Source organism: Hemibagrus wyckioides, linkage group LG11, assembly GCF_019097595.1.
Source record: "Hemibagrus wyckioides isolate EC202008001 linkage group LG11, SWU_Hwy_1.0, whole genome shotgun sequence".
NCBI classification, from domain to species: Eukaryota; Metazoa; Chordata; class Actinopteri; order Siluriformes; family Bagridae; genus Hemibagrus; species Hemibagrus wyckioides.
The window spans coordinates 12,770,921-12,792,410 of NC_080720.1; the positions used below are offsets into that span (position 1 = coordinate 12,770,921).

Here is a 21,490-nt window from a genome sequence, read left to right on the forward strand (position 1 = left end):
TTGGGAGTTTCCTCCTGGTTCTCTGGTTTCCTCCCCCAGTCCAACGACGTGTTGTGGGCTCGTCTGAAGTATATGTGTACAAATGTGTGTGTGTGTGTGTGTATGTGTGTGATTGTGCACTTCAGTGTAATGGCACCCTATGCAGGGTATGTCCCGCCTGGTGACCCGAGTCCTCTGGAATAGACTGGATGTGGATGGACAGAAAATGTATTAATCCAAATTTAATGAATTATTGAAAATTAATACAGTTTCATCCCTGATCCAGTAGTATGTCAATGACATCTATAACATTCATTTATTTTTGTAAAATAGGTCAGATTAAATTTTACCTTAGTCCCAACAGTTAATTGGAAACCTGGTTTCAGGAAGTCGGCATTTATGAACATAATCTTGAATTCAATAAATCGTCACTGTAAGTTAAAACAAATATTTAAACATTGATACATATTAGCTTATGTTGTTGCTTTGTTAACATTAGTCGGGTTTTATTAATGCTAAGCGAAACTTCAGGTAGGTCAAGTAGTTATTCTGAAGAAGCAGATAAAGATTTTTAATGAGCCTCGTAATCATGTCATAGCATGTTTCTTTCGTTCAACAACAACTCTGAGTCATTTAAGCTTCACAGGTTCGACAAGGTTCTAACTGAAACTATGACATTACTTTGTTTTTCCCTGATGCTTCCTGATTTTCCCACACAACCATCCAAAAGTTAATTGTCAGCTATTTTTACAGTTTAGTTGCAATTCTTTTTATTGCTATGATTGTGAACTATCATAATGCACCTTCTTACAGAATGGCTTCCGAAGTATCATAAATGTCATTCCTTCGTCTGTGGTGTTCGGGTCTAACTGCCCTGTTTTATATTTTTGCTAACGTTTTTGCATTAGTTGTAAATCATTCTTGTAAATCATCTACATTTGCAGGTGCATTTTTGAGAGCTGTGTTTTATTGCCAGTGCTTGCTACAATCATTTGATTCTCATGTTTATAAGGGTTTCACTGAAACGTTGTAAAGGTTTATAAGGGTTTAACTAAATCATTATTGCATTTCTTTTTTTTTCTAGATTTGTGCCTCCAAGATCTTTATTTTCGTATATATTGTGACACAACCTGTTTTTTAGCAAAACAATGTCATCTAGTAATTGCAAACATTAATCACAAATTTTATCTATATTGTTTGGGATTGAGATAAAGATATTTTGTGTAAATTCTTTATTTTATTTTATTTTATTTTATTTTATTTTATTTTGTGCTTTTAAAACCCCAATAATGTCCTGGGTAACTTTATTCCAAACACTACCAAAGGGGTTAAACTTGACCTGACCCACTACACCAAGCTAAAAAAGCAACTTCAAAAGCAAGAGTTAAAGATTTTGTTTACATATCTGATGCCTTTCACTTGAACTTCTTGAGAAGCAAGCTGAGGTTACTAATACTAATACAAATAAGGCTGCAGTAAAGGACCACTGAACATTAGGTTCGATTTGGATAGAGACTGCTGTTGCTCACCCCAACCATTTTCACGGTAGCTAAAATGTCCTTACCAACAATTGGGCTCTTACTGGAGTGTGAAACAGACCCTTAAAACAGACCAAGTGTTTTGCCTCAGACCTTTGACATGTGCTTTAAACGGAAGCAGTTAGCTAGATGACAGCTAAAATCTTAAATTAGAAATAGGTACGTGTTAGTAGCTACCTTTACTTGGAAACTATGTGCAAGGATCTAGAATGCATTGACTTGAAAAGCGTGGCTTAAATGAACAAATTACCAAAAAATTAAACGTTTGTTGAAAAGAAAAATGATAGGGCATGTATGTTTCTCCAGAGTGAGTTTCTTTTATATTTACATAGCCTTTAAATGACGGACAGTTTCTTTTCCGTGTTGGTGTTTAATTTTCAAAATTATCTGTATTGACTTAGGATAAACTTTTCATGAGTTCCTGATAACTTCTGAAAAACCCACACGCATAGTCTGACCCCAACCCTCACCTTATGCTTAACATCATGTGTTCTTTCTCAGAAACTGTGAATTATGTGGAATTGGCAATTATTGTATCCTGTTGGACTTGCCCTAAGTGTTTTTCTCAAGTATGATTTTTAAAACTATTTTAAACTTGCCATGAGTCTCTTACTGCTTACCTGCTTATATGGTTCGGCTAAATGTCATTACATGGTGTTTTATACCCCAGTATAAAGCTGTTTGATGCAGCAGATGTCAAGATTAATTTTATATAATGAAATGGTTTATTTATAAAAGCATAGCAAGGAATGGAGTATGTGTATATTATTAGAGTGTGCATTTGGTAAAAATTGGAAGTGTTATTGTCATTCACAAAAACATGCATTTTGAATTCTGTTGAAATACTAATTCAGTTGAGGATTATACAGTGAGTAATGTGCATACAGCATGCATGTGCATCATAGTGATCTTATTTCCCATTCAGTGCTAGTTAGTTTCAGATATTTTGTGTGTGTCTGTGTGTGTGTGTGTGGGTGTGGGTGGGGGTGTGTGTGTTTTAAAATATGTTTGGCCTGGAAATTTTATGCTGAAACCTGGCAACCCTGGATAAAGCTGTTACCTTAAATGCAGTGAAGCAATCTAAATATGAAACTAATAAAACAAGCTGCTAGACAATATACAGTATGTGTTTGAGTCTCGACTGGTTATTACAGGATTACTCTAAAAATTCACTTTGATTGTTGTTCCTCACTTTTGTTGGAGGTGATTTTGTTATTAATATCCTGCCTCATCTAAATCTGCGGTCACAAGCTGTTCAACAACATACACTTCATATTAAAAGTAGAATGAACTTCCTGGTTACTTTTTATGTAGCACACCGTTATAGAAAGGAAATGATTTTATAGTTAGATGAGGATGGGGTCTCTTTTGAATCTGGTTTGTTGTCGTCTCAGGGAGTTTTTCCTTGCCACTGTCCTCATAAGGAAATCCTTATCCTTGCCACTTGCTCATTAGAGATAAATTGATAAATTTAAAATTTACATCCTAATTTGATATGTTTCAGTAAAGCTGCTTTGTGACGATTTAATTGAGAATATATTTGTTACGTATGTGGTACAAAGTTGGAGTATATGTTTTGCAGGTAAAAAAAAACAGAAATAGGCAAAGTATTGATATAGTACTTTAATCATATCAATTATCCAGATTCTTTAATGCTAAACATGCTTATTTTTAAGAGCTAGAAACTCTAGAACATTGACCACAATTCCTGGATCACAAGGCCCATTTGTAGTTCATATTTTTACCTTGTTTTAATGACTTATTTTTTATTTTGGTGTCTAGTAAACTGGCATTAATCCTAAAATATAGATTTGTTTTATATACACTGGCCTCCATATCTGTCAGAGATGAAGTGCAACCAAGTGTGAATAAACTCTTTTTTAAATGATAGACAGCATATGCTGATTTTTGCCATGATTAATGCCAGGCTGGTGAATACGAAAGCAGACTCTATCTGATAAGAGGCCTGTGACATTTGCTTTGTGTGATTCTGTTGAGACCGAGTGTCATGCCAAAAGAGAGCAGAGAGGCATAAATTAAATCTTAACTGCAAGTTAAGTGCCAGTGGATCTGGAGCTCAGTGGGTTTGGCTGAACAACTTTCCCTTTCACTGGCATTAACACAACATCTCTGGAGGGCTGGTTTGGCCCAAGAAAGCCTCACAGATGGCATAAACACTTCATCATTAATTTAAGCTAACCAAACAGACAGCAGTAGGGGAAATACAAAGTATTCAATCCCTAAAAACATGACTGAACCAGCTCCAGAAAGCCACGGGAAGCGCAAAGAAAAACAATGACATGCCCACTGAAAAGAATATTTAATTGAAAATAAGTTATAAATGAGATAAAAAACAACAACAATAATAAGTTAAATGGTTTGTGTGGAGTTGGGGTGCAGTTTGAGTCAGGAAGGGGGTCTAACTAAGGAGGCCATCTGTTCCACCTCATTGCAATCTGGGACCCTCTCTCTTTTCCTACTTTGCCCCATTGTCTATGTTGGAACAGCTGAAACAGATCCCGTCGCAGCAGCTGTAGAGGATTATGGATGAAACGGATAATGAGAAGATCCCCACAGATAGACCGGTCAAACCATTCATGCGGAAATCGCAGTTCAGTCAAGAGAGCTCCTGATCGTTTAGTAATCCAGGACACTACTGACTACGCCTGTGGAACGTAGTCTTCAATGACAATGGCAAAAGAAGAGTGCAGCATCATCTGGCATAACCTAGTTCAGGCCATTTCTTCTCCTGACAGCCTTCGCCACAATTTCCCTCGCCTGTGAAGTAAGAAAGAGCATTAGCATTTCGTCAATACAGCAGCAGATGTTTGAAGCGAATTAAATTTCCCGTTGATGGATCATGAGTTAAGGGGTTAAAATAACTCTTGCATGATTTGCCTGGTGTGGTTTTGTCAGTTGACACTTTGTTTACACAGCTTATTCGCACATCTGCTTATTTCTCCTTTTGAACCTGAGCACTGCTCAAAACCACACTGTCATTACATTAAAGAAAATTCACAAGTTTGTGATCTATAGTCTAGTGCAGAATAAGGTGGAGAACTTGACATTGCAGATTCTGAGCACCTGACTTTGCACAGTAGTATTAATATAATCTCCTAATGCTTTGCTCGGGCAAGGAGGAATGCGAGTGTGAGTCATTTATTATGCCAATAGATGTTTTGTTCACATCACTGTGGTAAACAGGTATAGGACTGCATTGCTGAAATTTCCAGTGGTTAAATGAATATTGATCACTATTGTTGCAATGTTACAAAATATCAGCTGAAGCAATCTGAGAGAAGGTGTGGAGCTAAGTGCAGCATTAAGAGAATGACTTACACGTTACATCCAGGGACTATCCTTTCCTGCGACTGCCTGGGGACAATCATTTTCCTCAGGAACCCTGGGAGTCGTAGTCTGAGTCTGTCATGCTGGGGCATTAAACTAAACCTGCTGAAAGATGAACAATATTAATTAATATGTAATATGTTGTTTCCTTTTCTCCCTTGAGTGCCCTGGTACTTCAGTACCCACTATGCATTACTGAAATACATCATGGAACCATTCGGAATCCCCACCATGATTAACTAGTCCAGCTGGCATATGGTCTTAAAACCTTTAAATGCATCGCCAAGAGGTATTCAAGCTAGGAAATTGTGCCCTAGAGACATGTATCACTGTATATCTATTTTGTCCCAGATGCCTCTTTATCTGACTGCTTGACTATAGTCTATAGATGCTTACCAATGAAGTTGCACTGGAAATGCTGCAACAGCGCTCTTTCTCTTCTCTTCCTTGCATACTTTGTCCAAATCCTCCTCCCTTACTTCCAGCTCTTGTGCCTCTGGTATACGGTCCCACAGGCGGCTGTTGACCCACAGGGCCTCCTCCAGAGTGAGACCACGGCGCACGCAGGACACTTGGCGACACAGCGGGCATCTGATGCTCAGCATGCCACTCCGCTCTGTGGCCATTGTCTCCAGGCAAGGGCCACAAAATGTGTGGTTGCAGAAGAGCATTCTGGGAACGTGCTTGCTACGGGAGTAGCGCTCATAGCAAACACCACACTCATGATCTTCACTCAGCACCATGGTACAGGGTACAGTGTGTGAGGAATGTAGATGAATGGGTTTTTTAGATCCTTCAAGGATGTCACCAGCCCAACTGGATGAGGGTCACGTTGGAATATGTTCCACAATAGAGAATGTTTCCGGTTATATAGGCGCAACTCGGTGATTAATTAGATCATCCCTGTTAAAGAACAAACAAAACATAGCTGTTATTATTTGGGTTCAGTGGCAGCGTTTTCCTAAAGACAGAGTCCGTGAGTTGCATGATCACCTTATACAAACATTTAAAAAAAAAATTACATCTACACAATATCCACTTTTGCTAAACCTGAGCATAGACCATAAAGCATAATGTTTTTGGGCTCGGTCGATTATATTTGGGATGAATGAATTTTCTATACTGCTCACACACTCTTTCACTTCTAATTCAACATGCTGCAGTATAAATCCAAATCAACACAAATATCAAAATTATCCCACCGGATTATGATACCCAAGGAAAAGTGTATATTATACTTAAAACTCTCTGCATAATACACAGCATCTCTAAATCTCTAATTATAACACTCTCTAATTACATGTGAGTTTTACTGTGGATATAAATATTATTTATGATATGTTATTACAGATTACAGTCATACCTTGTGTCTTATATTGAGTTTGGCTAACAATTTGCTCTGTATTAAATGTCACTAAAATCATAATTAAAATTCAGGAGCAGATGGCAAGGCTGTCGTCTGTCCTGCAGCCAGTCCTACAGAGTGTTTACCATCACAATACTTTGTTCTACCCGGGAGCTGTTGGCCACCTGTTAGTCCAGAATTATTCATTTGATTTTGACCTCGAGAGGGAAACCTTTGACCTAATGTGGCCCTTCAGGCAGAAAATATCAGTGTGCAGATTTGTTAAAGTTAAAACAGTCAGGCTACATGTTCTCTACTGCAGAAAAACAACAGTGTCGAACAATATAATTAGGCTTGTAGTAATGATACGTTTAGACAGGTTCATTAGATCATCTTATTAGTTGTAAATCTTTTTCGTACATTAATTAGAACATGTAGATTTTTAGAAAAAACTAATGATCTCTTTGGATAGTTAAGAGCTCTCTGATTCCTAAAGGAAAAACTTTTTCCACGTAGCAACTTTTAGGCTTTCAAAAGATGGATAGAACAAAAAAACTTTCTACTTTGTTAGGATTCTAGTTTGCTTTCTTGAAGCTTTCGTTTTTTTTGAAGTGTGTAACAACATCCATCTAGCTTTCTAGTTCAAGGATGCTTCATCTCACCTGCCATCTAAAGCCTAAACTCAACCACAGACAGAAAGGTATTATTAAAGTTAAAAAAGGATAAAAGGAAACTGAGGATAACGCATTACTTACAGCAGAAAGAGCACTGCTATACCAGCTGTCTGTCAGGTGCTTGTTCTCTCTCCCTTCCAGCCGGTTGCTCAATCGAGTGAGTATCAGTGTTTGTGTGTGTGTGTGAGAGGAAGAACCAGTTCTGCTGTCTGTGCAACAGCCTACTGTGTTTTTAAAGGCTGCATGGACTGGTAGGAGTGGTGGGGGATCTCCTGCATTACATACAGAGTGGCACAGCGGAGCAGGAGATGACCTTGTGACAGCCTGGTTCAGATGAAAAGTAGAAGGGGAGGTCTCTTTCCCAGTAACCGGCGGCTGTCTTTGTTCACACAGGAGCAGGTGGAGAGTGTGTTGGGGGAGCGTGTGCATGTTTGGAATTGGGGGTTGGGATGGCACTGACTGAGACACTGATAAAATGATATCATGTGATGTTGTTACAGACTTTTAGAGGAATGTTGTCGGCTGTCTTTATAGTTACAAGAGTGGATGGAACTTTCATTGTCTGGTGTAGTGGTTTCTTTCGTCCTTGGCACAGACACAATATACCATCAGTCAAAATATCACAACATATAAATGTTATGTAGCAAGAGGACTCCTTTAACTGTGAAATAGACCCTCTCAATTTTTTTAATAAACATAATCCAACAGTATGTATGTATATCTTTTTTTTTTTATTTTTTTATTGAAGCCATAAAGTAATTTATTCCTGAACTTCCACTGGAAGAAGACACTGGTCCAAGATGATATTATTTATAAGCCTACATGGAAAAACAAATGAAGTATTTGGTTGGTCAGAGAATATATATTGTATATATTAATATATTTTATGCAATTCATACATTGATATATTTTATGTATGAATTACAGTTAAGATTTTACTCAACACACTATTTAGTAATAATTTAGTAATTGATTCTATTACATATAGTAAACTTAATTTAAACAAGTTTCTAACTGAGTAAATGAAATACGAAGGGTGGATGTGATTCACGTACTGTCATCATCTCCAATTACGTTATGAAATCTGGTTAGGATGTTGGCACTGACGGGAACTATACAGAAAGTAGCAGCATACCAGGGTGCTGAGTTTGACGCTGAGTTTTATTTTTTATTTTTTTATTCTATTTTATCCACGGCTTTGAAAGTAAATGAACAAATCATATTGTATTCCTGAAAATAAACTGTGTTAATGTAACTCAGTTCAATCACATGGAACCAATGAGTTAGTGAGTAAATAAATAAAAATGAAACATTTGAAGTGAGTAAATGAAATAGATCTTTTCCCCACAGTGTACTTGTTGTTAAGATTCAGATTAATCCCAGTGAATTGAATTCACTAGAAAAACTGTATAGCTCTGATAAGGGTAAGTTTAAATAAAGAATAAAATCAAATAATGAGAGTTAATATATTGCAATAGTTTGGAGATAAGCGGTTCAGACAAATCACTTCAGTGATACTGCTGCATTTCTACAAAAATAATGCTGTAATATTCGTCTATAATGTGTACAAGTCACCCGACTCGCAGTCGGCATTTCATACATATTCTATGCTGTATGACAATAAAGTTAATCTGAGTTGTTACTACTAAAAGTCTTGATTGCAATAAAATAAGATAAATTAAGGACAACAGAATAAGAAAGTAGACTAGCAATTATTTACAACCAATCCACTGTAGTTGTAAACTACACTGAAGCGATTTTTTTTTCCCCAGAATTGAACCTTACTTGGACTTTTATCACAAGCCAATACTGAATTACTGATAACGAAGTTCTATGTAAGAATAAAACACGTCAGGGGTTGCTGTTATAGAAACATCATAAATTAAGTTGACTTTTTACCAATGATTAATTTATTAGTTGATTATTTACCAGTGTTTTAATCATCTTATACCAGGGCAATTTGCCAAATTTTAATCATTCAGTGTAATCCATTATTGTTTATGTGTAATGATGTTAAATGTCCATGTGACATGTTTATTCTTCATCCATTCATCCATTCATGAAATGCCAGTCCATCACAGGATTCCTTGCAAACACACACGTAAACACTTACCCACTCATTTACAACCTGGGGCTATTTAGTGTAGTCAGTCTGCCTACCTGCATTTTTTTAGACTGCGGGAAAAACACAAGAACCAGGAGGAAACAATGCAAACATGTTGAGAACTGTGCGGCAAGTGACACTACCCACTTTGCCATGGTGCCACCCACAAAGTTACTAAGACAAAAAAAAATTATGTCAGGGAAAAATGTATGTTGTGATGTTATTAAGAATCCACAAAGATCTCTGTCATGACACGTTCATGTATTGGAACATCTTTAGCTCTTACTCGAACAAAGCACTGACACTGGAGACTCCTTCCAAAAATGCTACATTAACATTGGATGGGATTTTGATAAGGAATCTTATTTGAACCCTGGGGGGTCCGTATGATTAATGACACAAAGCACAAAGTTAAGGACCTAGCTAAGGACTAGGACTAGTTGCTAACATATCATAATGGCAAGATTCTCATAGGAGATATGGAAGTGCTTTAATCATCTGTGACATATATATATATATATATGATTCCTAATTAGTGGTTTCGGAATCCTGGTCTTTTCCGATTCAAAAGTCAAATTAATCAGACATACCCTTTTCTTGAATGTATTATTTTAAATGAAGGTTTAAAGAAATGATGAAATATAAGGAAGTAACGCATTTTTAACTGGAAGTATAGTGTGTCATACTTACACATAATGCCTTGCATGTTTCTTGGTTGTTCTGTCTTTGTTAGGTGTTGTTCACATGTAGGAATGAAGATTCCCAACATAATTGGTCCAGGAAATATTTAGTCACTAAACGTGATCTCAAATATTACTCATACTACTGCATGCTGCTTTAATACTACATAATGCTACAGCATATTAGCAGAGATGATTTATACAGGTTTCAAATCATTTCTCAAACTAGCTGTGGACAATATACAGATGATGTATGTGCCATTTTTACTGTAGTTTTATTTATTTGTAAAACAAAATTCCTATACTTTTGGATGTGTGTTTGTTTTTTTTTCTCTGAAGCACAACTTTTTTTTAAAATGTGTGAATACAGGTGTACTATGTTCCATTCCCAAAGCCCCTTCCATCAAAAGGCATGATCGAAGGGAGAAAATCCATGCCAGTGGACAGGTTACAGTGAACCTGAAAGTGTCCCAAACTACATTTGACAATTTCTTCATTTCGACATTATATAGCATGCACTTTGCAGTTTCGAAAAGCATTCTTTTCCTCTGTGAGTGGAATTTTATAAAGTAACCTCAATTACAAAGAAATGAGCCAGCAGTGTGGCTTATACTGCCCTCTGATGTCTAATTTCGGATAAGCTAACAAACAATTCTGTTTCACAAGTTTCACAAATTTAATCAAATGAAGCAAATAAATGTTAAGGATGGCTAAGTGTAAGCAAAGTGGTAATGAAGCTGTGAGGATTCTTATAAAAATATACACTACATGCTTGTTAATAGGTTACTTTGTAGATGGGTTTTCAGTGAAGGCCATACAGAAGTATCTCCTGGCACATTTAAAACCACAGATAAAGAACACATAAATCGCCTGTGGTGTTTTAAGACCAAAAAAACAACTTGAGTGGGAAAGAAAACATTGGGCTCGTCCGGGATTTGAACCCGGGACCTCTCGCACCCAAAGCGAGAATCATACCCCTAGACCAACGAGCCGCTGTGAAAGGTAGCCTATAAGTGATCGATTATATAATTAATCGGTCATATATTGTCTGTTGTATATAAACGCGAATAAAAAATATTTTCCATGAAACATCGTTTTCATACAAGACATTCATTCAGTTCATAAATTCTGAACATTTCTCATTTCTATTCCAAGCTTCTCTTCTTAAGAATAAATGTTTACATCTGATAAAAAATAATGAGTTCATAGGACATTTTTTTTTTTATTTCCAAAATGATGGCACGAAACGGTCCGTTCAGCGACCCTGTGGTGAAAGCTGCTCCTGAGTGCCCACTGTTCGCCTTGGAGCTTGTGCAGTTCCACCTCAGGACGACAGAGGGCGATAACATAATTTCTCCAATTTCAAATATAATATATTGTTATAGTGGGTATTTGTTATAATAACTAAAACAAGGCCGTGGTGGTGTAAAACAACTTGAGCTATAATTCAATAAGTGTGAGTGAATTGTAAAGGAGTAACAGTTCTCTAAGGAATGTGCTTTCAGTCTAGGGATGAGGTGGCTAATTGGGGTCACAGGACTTCATTAAAGGGTGGCAGCTGTCACCCAGAGCCACCTTACTGATGTGTTAATAGAGATAAACAGGCAAACTGGGGTAAAAATAATGACCTTACATTTATGGTGTCTGGCAGGTGCCCTTATCCAAAGGTGACTTACAATGAATACATGGATACTGGTTCACTAGGTCATGGACTTAGGTTGTCTGTTGTCCACCTACTGCGTTGGGTACAGAAAAACATGCAGCTAATAAACAAGTCCAAACAAGTCATTCCTATAGACCTCCAGAAGTTATAGATATACAGTGTGCAATTTACAACCTGTCTTTGTGTTACTGTCTCTATTGCTGCTGGATATTTGGAACTTCCTTCAGGATCAATAAAGTATCTATCTATCTATCTATCTATCTATCTATCTATCTATCTATCTATCTGTCTGTCTGTCTGTCTGTCTGTCTGTCTGTCTGTCTATCTATCTATCTATCTATCTATCTATCTATCTATCTATCTATCTATCTAATTTGAAGGCCATTGATATTAAATCCTGGCCCTCAAACAGGTATTTGCCATCATGTTGCACCTCATGTAGGGCTATAGAAGGAAGAGTAAGAAATATTACTCATTTTACAAATATTACAATGGCCTGGATTTTAGGACGGTATTTGTTTTTATTTGCATAAATTTGTGAATGCACACCCAGTTTTGCACTGCAGATTTGACTCGGGAATAAATCCAGTAGAATACTAATACAATAAGCAAATAATGTAGCATTAATAGAAACAATAAAAAAAGGAAAAGTTTCGGTATTTCATCCTTGCATATGGACCAAAGGTTTGATAGAATTTTGACATGTTAAAAAAAAAAAAAACATATATTAGCTTAGGATGCACGGACCATTATACTATCTAAGCACATACACAGTCTCTGTATAAAATCCACACGAAATCACCATCGCCATATAATACTCTGACTACAGTCTTTTTTTTACACGCAATGTTTCAGCGAATGGCTCCAAAATAAGTGGGCTCGTCCGGGATTTGAACCCGGGACCTCTCGCACCCGAAGCGAGAATCATACCCCTAGACCAACGAGCCGCGTGTGTAATCTGCCGATTTCAGTCTATGTAACCCTACTAACCTCGTGTCCACGACGTACCGTGAGCTGTTCAGTGTAAATGCATGTAAATTCTGTGTAAATTAGGCGATTCGCTGCCTGTGTGTTGGGTTAAACAAACTCATGAGACGTTTTTGTTAAGATAACCTGACGCTGGTTGCTTCAAAATCTCCCACCCCGATTTATCTCAAGCGGCTTTCACCACTCATGACAGCTGTTTTTGGCGGCTAAGCTAAGCTAACTAGTTAGCTAACTGAAAATAGAATAAAGTCTACCCACAATGCTTTGCGCCTAACCGTACTCTACAGCTGCTGAAAAGCTCGAGCGGTCCCTGTGCTTAAACAAAGCTTAAAGCTGACTTTATAAAGATGATTATAAATGTAAGTCGTTGTATTTTATTGCATTACTGTTGTTATAACTCATCCAACATTAAATGCTCGACTTCCTAAGACGTTATTAAGTCACGCAAAGTAGTTTGCTAAGGAGCTTGCTAAACTTATCTAGCTAACGTTAGTTAATCAGAGCTTTTATAGGTATACAGCTGGCATCACGCCTCCTGTGTGAAACAGTGTTCAGTTTATATAATTCAACCATTTGGTATATGTTCATATTCTGCCAGTGTTCTTGTTAACCTCGTCTGAGTAAACTTTCTTTTGGTTTTCGTCTGCACCTGTGAATGTATTGACACTGCAGAGCTCTTCTTCCTGAGGAACCAGCGAGGTGATGATCATCATGGTTTCAGATGAATAACTCAGAGTTACCCTGATCTTGTTCTCATGAGGATGTCCTTAGAAAGTCTCTAACAACCAAATGGATGCATTTTTGGGAACTCTTCGGGATCATGATGTCAGGTATCTGACAGATAACGTAAACCAAGCTGTTTTGCGATTTGCCCTCGTACTCATGTGATCTTATGTCATCTTCAGCTCTGTCCTGACATCGTGTGAGCCTGAACTCCAGGAGCTCATGAGGCAGATTGACATCATGGTTAATCACAAGCGCAGTGAGTGGGAGGCAGAGGTACGAGCCTTGGAGCTGCAGCTGCGTAATGGTCAGGAAGAGCTCCAGACGGCCAAGGGCCTGCTGGACAAGAGGAACTTGGAGGTGCTCAATAAGTTACAAAACTCAACAATGAATTGCTTACTAATAAGCAGATATAAGACGAATAAACACTATATATAAGTTTCGGGACACCCCTCAAAATCATTGAATTCAGGGGTTGGGCTTGCCTCCTTAATTCCGGTGAAAGGAACTCTTAATGCTTCAGCATACCAAGACATTTTAGACAGTTTCATGCTCCCAACTTTGTGGGAACAGTTTGGGGATGACCCCTTCCTGTTATAACATGACTGCACACCAGTGCACAAAGCAAGATCCATACATGGATGAGCGAATTTGGTGTGGAGGAACTTCACAGAGTCCTGACCTCAACCTGATAGAACACCTTTGGGATGAATTAGAGTGGAGACTGCAAGCCATGATTTGGAGGGGTGTCCCAAAACTTTTGACAATATAAGTGTATGTCTTTTCGTAACATACTGATTTAAGGAAAAATCCACCCTGATTTATAGACTTGCAGCTCTATATTTATTATTTAAAATTCTGAGATGCTTTTTTTTTTTTTTAACTTCTGTTGTTGAAGTATTGGTCTGCTTTAACTTTATTCCCAAAATGCCATTTGACTGCCTGATGATGGTGGTGCTGGTGGGATTTACCCTCGCTTTATCTCTGTCCATTTCAGCTTTCTCACCTCCTCATATAAGATGACAAGATAGAACATTATTAATCTTGAAGGAAATTCTTTTGCCAAAGACAGTTTAAGATCCAAAACTTTAAATTTCATGCTAATACCACCATAAGCATTGTCTCATAGATGAGACGAGCATCTGCATGATCTGCTGTGTCATTTAGCTACACAATTGCAAAATGTATACCAATTATTTCAATATAAAAATATTTGATGTGTTTTTGCGTGGAGGTTTTCCTTGATTATATGATTATATACATGACTTGTTTGGAGAGTGAATAGTGACTGATTTGAGAATTGAGCTGCTTCTTTATTGCCTATAGAGACAGTAAAACATTTTTTACCCAGGTTTGCATTGTTGCACCAAATAACCACTATAGAAATTTCCCATCCATTTGAAGGTGTTTGTTGGATTTGGCATTTTCTATAATCCTGATCCTTGGTTTGTTAGACTGTGTCCTAGTCTGACACTCTGCCTTTACCCCGGCAGATGCTCAGGGTGAAAGAGGCTGTTGTATCGTTGCTGCAGCTCCAAGACTCTGGCTTCCAGCAGTTATGTCTGGTAGTGGAGAAGGGTTTTATGCAGGTGAATCTGCACGGCACGTGGCTGCCGGACGGGAAAGCTCTTACCTGCATGGCCAGCAGGGTTTATTTCCTAATGCCTCTCACTGTGTCTGTGCTCATGATAACAGTGTGATGGGAACATCTTCATGGCTCAGAATATACACCTGCCTTAGTTCAAGCATCAGTAATACCACTAATCTGAAAAATAACCCCAAGAGAGGTTGTGTGTCATCAGCATTGATATCTGTTAGTATTTATTGTTGTCTTATTATTTAAATTAGTTTTTGGGGTCATTGTTATTTCCATTTAGGAATGACTAAATCAGTAGTATAGTGGAGTACTAGGATGAGTAATATACACATGCATGAAATAATGCTGGATTCAGTCATTAGCAAAGGAGTTTATTTTAAGATTAACAGCATTGTGTGTATATGTGGAATTAATCCCTCAGGGAATAAAACTACCATATTTCAAAAGGGTATGCTGAAGCTAACACACTTGTTTCATAAGGTAATACTTTCTGTAAAGATCTGTAACCATATCTTATTCCTATGCTTTACGATTCCTTACAACCACCCTTCAGGTCCAAGTGCTTGGCAAGCAACTGGATGAGATGCAGGCTGGGAAACAGGAACTGGTCACAAAGTATGAAGGGCAGCTGCAGCATGTGAAAGAGGAGGTAAGCAAATTAAGTGAATGCAGTTGAAATGAAGAGTGTGTTATAGTTTAAACAGTATATTAGAGCTCTTTGTCTTTATATACATAATTGTTGATTGTCTTTCACATCACCAGTCTCCCTGTTTAACACTTGGTTACACTTCTTCTAGTTGTCCAAGTTGAAGCGCAGCTATGAGAAACTTCAGCGCAAGCAACTGAAGGAGGCACGAGAAGGAGCTCGAAGCCGAGAGGAAGACAAGAGTGAAGTTCTGCACCTGAACAGAAAACTGGAGGTAGTTAGGAGATGCAATCAGCATTGCTCAGTCTTTGCAGTAACTATGAGGTTTTCATTCATCATGTTGGACTGGAATATACACACGTTCCAAAAGTTCTCTTTCGGTATGTTATTTGTTAACTTCTTAGTGATCTAAGATTGATGTAAACTATAAACACTGTTTATTTTTTAACATTACATTATTATTATTTTTTTTAGCTCAGAACCCTATACATATTTCAGATTAGACCATGAGAGACTCTTCTATTTTAAAATGCTTGATAATCAGTAAGCAATGAAATTTTATTAAAATTTCTTAAAAATCCTCAGCAAAGCCATTGCTGTGACAGTTCTCATACTTGACCAAGCTGCTTACTGTATTTAATTCCCCTAAAAAGAGGAGTTAAAATAAAATCTTTAAAATAATAACCATGTTTTATGACGTACTGGGTGACCTTGTATAGTATGCTCACTGTCCTCTTCCAGATCGGTTTCATATCGTGTGTGTGGTTTTGCAGGAGTTCCGTCAGCGCTCACTGGAGTGGGAGCAGCAGCGGTTGCTGTATCAGAGGCAGGTCACTTCATTAGAGGCCCAGAGGAAGACCCTCGCAGAGCAGTTCACTCAAATACAGGTGATGTTATAAATGGACGAAGCACACACCCAGTGTTTTTATTTCCAATTTAAGCTATATTATTTCTGTTTTCAGAACCCCAAATTCTTGAGTCAGGCAGTCAGATTTTAATGACCTTACATGTGTTCAGATATTCAGAGACATGGAGCAATTAATGATCATCTAAGTTGTCAGCAAGAATGATATAGCGACTGAATCATTTGTCCATCCTCTATTCAGACTCAGAGTCAGGGTGCGACACGACTGCAGGAGCAGGGGGAAATGCAGCGGTTGCGGGCACAGCTGCAGCGGGCACAAGACTCCTTACATGCACAAGAGCTGGAGCTAGAGAGATTACGGCTGCTGCAGCACGAACTAGGAGACTCTCGAAGAGAACAGCAGGTCAGCTGCAGTGCTGCAGCTCATGCTTCATGCCAGGTAGAGCCAGACAGGGTCAAAGAATATGCAAACGATGCACCAATATTGGTATCCTTTGATAATGGCACCTGGGTACACCAATAGACATCACTTTATATCAATGTTCATATTAATTACCAGTGTCTATAGTAGATAAAACTTTGTACGCCACCACTATGGAGTGGGCATATATTAGGCCATTTGGTATTAGTGAAGATTAGGGGGATAGTCGCAATAAACTACAGTTTCACTTTAATGGTGGTAGAAACCGTGGTATTGGTGCAGCTTGTGCTAATATACAGTAATTAGTGATGGCTGCTAGAGCAGCGGTGGTATGTTAGGAGAGTTAGTATGATAGAATGCGCTGTGCTTGCTTGCTAGCTTGCTTCAGCAATACATTGCATGAGCAGTTTGAGAATGATGAGTGTTTTGTATGGTTTCTCTCTGATTAGGTACTGAGTGAGGAACGGGAGGAGTTGAGAGCTACACTGGATGCTCAGGATCAATTTGTCAGGAGCTCAGAGCTGCAGCAACAGCAGCTGCACAATGAGGTGGCTCACCTCAACCAGGCGCTGCAGGCCAAGGAACATGTCATCAGGTACACAGAATGCTGCTGGAATTTTTTCTTTTTTATTCTTAGTTATAGATATGCCATCAGCCAAATATTTTAACATTTGAATTAATAATTAATAATACCCAGGATCTCTTCTCTACATTTGCCTTTAAGCTTACTGAGAAATAACAAAGTGATAGCCAATAGATGAATTATTTTTTTCCTTTTTTTTGTCCTACAGATCTCTGGAAGAGTGTCTGACCTCTCGTTCTCCAGGTCTGGCGTCTATCAGACAGGAACTGGAGGAAGTCATCACAAGGCTTCACTGTTCTCAAACCTGTGAAGCACACCTGAAAACTGAGGTCACCCGACTCAGAGAAAAGCAAGTAGTTTGTTTGTTTTTTTCTAATTAGTAGGAATCTTTGTGTATGTTGTGTGAGTTGAGAGGTGGCTACGTTTGTGCTTTTTGACAGGCTTGAAAGTGTTCGGAGACAGAAAGCAGAAGCAAGTAAAAGAGAGCAGGAATGGAGAAAGCTGGAAGAGGAGCATGCTCACTCTGTGACTGAGATCAAACGGGTGAATAAAGAAGAGTTTGACACTGGATATTTCACATTAGTGTTAATGTTTTGTTGTTGTGCCATCATGGGTATGATATAGATTCTTTTTTTTTTGTCTTCATGTATGTGTAGCTACGTGAGGAGCTCCAGCAGGCTGAGCAGACTCGCTGTGCTGAGGTAGAGGCAATGAGGAAAGAGGTGTCGCAGCTCACGAGTGAACTGCACCAGCATGACATAACCATTGCTACGCTTACAGGATCCACCTCCAGCGTAGAGCGCCAGTTGCGGGCTGAGGTGGAACGGGGAGAACGGCGAGCAGCAGAACTAAAGGTACAGTCCTTTAAGCAAAAGGGCTCTTGTTAAAGTCATCCAAAATGTGTTGAGGACACAACTGAGACACATTCAGTGCTTATTGCAGATGACACAAGTACAGCTGGAAACCCTAAAGCTGGAGAATCAGCACCTGAATGACCTGCTGGAGAGGGTTGAGTCACGGTCCCCAAAGGTGCATATACTACCTTTGAAAAAATATCTTGGCCCTTCTTATTTGTAACATTTGTAAAGGTTTGTTCATCCTCCCCACTCTCTCTCTATTCAGAGGACAGATGGGAAGCTGGTGAGTTTGAGGGACAGCTATGTGTGCTCACTGAACAGTCTGGAGCAAGAGAATCAGCAGCTTAGGCAGGATCTGGCAGAGGTTCGTGCCCGTATGGAGACCAGCAACCAGACCTGGCAGGACAAGTACGAGAGAGCACTGCTGCAGAACCACAGCAGGAATTCACACACTCATGACAGGTACTCAAAACAAATAAATGTGCACATTTATTAATAGAACAAAGTGTTGCTAAACAGTGACTGTTTTTTGTTGTTATTATTATTATTATTATTATTATTATTATTAATTCTTTCAAAATTATTATTATTTGTATATCTGTAACATTGATTAGTCCAGAAAAAGCCATATTAGAGGCAGGTCTAAGATTCATTATGTTTCTTGTAGTTCCGATAACAACCAGAAGAGGGCAGAACCACAGTCCTTATATTCAAATCTGCCCACTCAGCCGAGCTCACCTGTTCTGGTTATTTCCAGACTTATGAGACCAGATAAGTTTATATACTCCAATTGGGGAAGATCCATAAACTAAAATAAGATATCAAAAACAAGTTCACTGTTTGAAATCACTCTTAAAGTCAGAACGTTGTGTATAATTTGTGGTCTCTGGAAGCATGTTTGGGGGATTCTGTATAATAAATATGATTTTTTTTATAGAATAAGGAGCTTTCACAATGACTTATGTTTAGATTATGCACAATAAGTATGCTTTGTATTATCATTTTTTAAATCTAGTTGTCTGTAATAATATTTGATGCCCTTCTGCTTTTGGTATTAAAAGAAACGTAGACACATGTGTTTAACGTTAGACAGGCCCCAAGTCTGTTTGTATCAGTGGAGTTTTACCAGCTACAAATAACTATAATTCTCTACACAGAAAGCTTGCTGACTTCTTACATGTGAAATAAACATCTCCTTACAGAAAGTTCAGTGGTGAAGATTAAAAAAAAAAAAAATAAAGTAAATGAATTACATTTATTTGTCATGTCAGTATTTTTCAGGGCCCTCTGCTGTCTGTCAGGCAAATTGCAAGTATATTGAAAACAGTGGCCCACTTTCCTCCCAAACAATCCTGCTTCCTCCTTTAAATGGTTATAGAAATGCAACACAGCCATAAATATGAGACCAAAATACAATACTAACATTACTTCTACTGCAGACAATCATGTTGTGCTTATTGCAGTTTATAATACAACCAGTTACCACCACACAACCTGACACCTTGTTCCAGTTCTTTTGTTTCGAGGGTTTTAGTGTTGTGGGTTCTGTATTACAGGTGTGAGGAGGAGATGAAGGCCATGAAGAGTCGTTTGCAGGAGAGCTCCTCGCACTATGAGCTTCAGATCCAGACACTTCTCAAGCAACTGGAGGACCTGTCATCTTCCTCCTCCCCCCACCGACCCGATGGCCAATCACAGGAGAGCAGACCTGCCATCTCACCAACACCCTCAGCTTCCTCTTCCATATCCTCTTCTTCCTCAGCCAGTAAAACACAGAAGATAGTGGCTCTGCTGAGCGCTGCAGCTGAAGAGGAGAGAGCTCAGGGCTCGGACTCTGCTGGAGACCCACTGCCTTTGGTAAATGCTTACACATAAACTGATGCACTTATGAGTGTGAGTAAGGTAGATTTAGTAAGCATCTCTCTCTCTCTCTCTCTCTCTCACTCTCACTCTGGTGTGCAGGAGCATTGTGCAGGCTCTCCAGCAGGCTCTGTGACTGCTCGTTTTGTGGAAGAAGAGAGACAGCGTTCTCAGGAGTTGCTGCAGCAACTGGACCACCACATCCATAGCATGAGGCAGGAGAATGCCAAGACTGTCCGCAAATACCTGGCCAAAGACAGCAGCCCCAGCAACCAACACTGATCACCCCCCTCACACACACACAAACACACACACACACAAAGGGCCTTTTAAGATTTAGCTAAGGGATTTGTATTTAATGTCATGAAGATGAAAATTATTGTCAGTAAATGTGATTAATGCCAAACAAAAAAAAAAGGAGGAAAAACAGCCAAATCGATTGGGACTGTTTTTTGACTGCTGGATGTTCGGTAACCTGTGCAGTCACACACATACACACACACCACTGAAGCTTACAATACCTCTGAAACTATTGCACTAGTAATTGACCTGGACGTGGACCTCCATTATGGCCTTTAACCTCTGACCACAGATTTACCAGGTTTTGTTTCCTGACCGTAGTCCTCTTATTATGTAGCACTTTAGAATGATGTTTTTCTGTGCCTTTCCCCTCTTTGCTCACTTTTGATCTTTTTCTCTTTCTCTCTTTGTTTAATACATTATATATTTATGTGTTTGATTGACAAATTGATAAATATTTTTTTTTTATTTGTGATGTAGTGAAGAGCGACAGAATTAAATGAGCTTGTTTTGACAGTGTGTTTATAGGAGTGGATATGTTTATGTGGATGATTCATCCTCTATGTCACTGTGGTGCTTTTGGGAGAAATGCGGTGTACACATGAACTATTACATGTGGTCTCAAGGGCCACATCTTTGGGCAGTGCGGTAAAGCAGAGATGTCCAGCTGATGTCAAATACACTCTCACACTCGCACATGCTGCTGTTTCAGTCATTCTGAGTAACACAGGGTCTCAAAGAGCAAAACCAATAACTAAACGTTGTTCAGTGTGCAAAATGTGGATTAATAGTGGTCCAGCATCAGTGGAAAAAAATTTTCAATGGCTAAATAAAAGCTTTTATTTATAGAGCATGCTCAAAATGTTCTCTTTGATTTGAGTAGAGTAGAATGATCTGGATTTGTCTTTCCTTGCTGAACATACAGCGTTGTCTGTAAAAACCTAAAAGTGTACATTAATCCTGTGATGCTGGTGTTATGGGACACCCTGTAGATATACCAGATATACACCATCAAAGGTTAGCTAAAAGGGAAAAAAACAGCTGTAGCTGTATGACAAAAGGCAGGACAAAACACTTTCCCTGATGAGATGGCAAGGTATTAAAAAAAAATGTTTAAAGTTGTGCTGGTGGCCAAAACACCTAGCAAAAATACAAAGTGCAATCCATTTCTTTCCAAATCTGAAGCTGTTTTTGGAAACGCTAGATATTCTGTTGTCCAAGTAAGATACTAGAGTTTTAAATCAGTTATTTGTAGACGTTACTTTTGTTAGTGATACAATGCATGATTTTGAAATGACCTTTTCAAGACCTTTAACAGAA

The 21,490-nt window shown here is 38.5% G+C and overlaps 2 protein-coding genes and 2 non-coding genes across 6 annotated transcripts; 1 reads left to right on the top strand and 3 right to left on the bottom strand.

The window, feature by feature from the left end:
- Positions 1-3,125: 3,125 nt before the first annotated feature.
- On the bottom strand, positions 3,126-7,212 carry im:7152348 (uncharacterized protein LOC559250 homolog). The gene is made up of 4 exons (XM_058402212.1): positions 6,966-7,212; positions 5,262-5,768; positions 4,857-4,970; positions 3,126-4,295 (listed from the first exon to the last, which is right to left on the bottom strand). The coding sequence occupies exons 2-4, from the start codon at positions 5,606-5,608 to the stop codon at positions 4,250-4,252; spliced, it is 507 nt and encodes a 168-aa protein (XP_058258195.1). The 5' UTR covers positions 5,609-5,768; positions 6,966-7,212; the 3' UTR covers positions 3,126-4,249.
- A 3,376-nt stretch (positions 7,213-10,588) lies between these two features.
- Positions 10,589-10,660, bottom strand: trnap-ugg (transfer RNA proline (anticodon UGG)). The gene has a single exon. It is a non-coding gene; the product is annotated as a tRNA-Pro (tRNA).
- Positions 10,661-12,206: 1,546 nt separating this feature from the next.
- Positions 12,207-12,278, bottom strand: trnap-cgg (transfer RNA proline (anticodon CGG)). The gene has a single exon. It is a non-coding gene; the product is annotated as a tRNA-Pro (tRNA).
- A 247-nt stretch (positions 12,279-12,525) lies between these two features.
- cep63 (centrosomal protein 63) lies at positions 12,526-20,691 on the top strand. 3 transcript variants are annotated; one of them, XM_058401871.1, is made up of 15 exons: positions 12,526-12,677; positions 12,991-13,148; positions 13,224-13,401; positions 15,192-15,287; positions 15,436-15,558; positions 16,058-16,171; positions 16,391-16,588; positions 17,020-17,165; positions 17,362-17,502; positions 17,594-17,696; positions 17,810-18,007; positions 18,096-18,182; positions 18,276-18,472; positions 19,567-19,867; positions 19,973-20,691. In XM_058401871.1, the coding sequence occupies exons 2-15, from the start codon at positions 13,108-13,110 to the stop codon at positions 20,150-20,152; spliced, it is 2,103 nt and encodes a 700-aa protein (XP_058257854.1). In that variant the 5' UTR covers positions 12,526-12,677; positions 12,991-13,107; the 3' UTR covers positions 20,153-20,691. The 3 variants fall into 3 exon arrangements, with proteins under 3 accessions (XP_058257854.1, XP_058257855.1, XP_058257856.1); XM_058401872.1 differs by having other exon boundaries at positions 16,391-16,552; XM_058401873.1 differs by lacking the exon at positions 16,391-16,588.
- Positions 20,692-21,490: the final 799 nt, after the last annotated feature.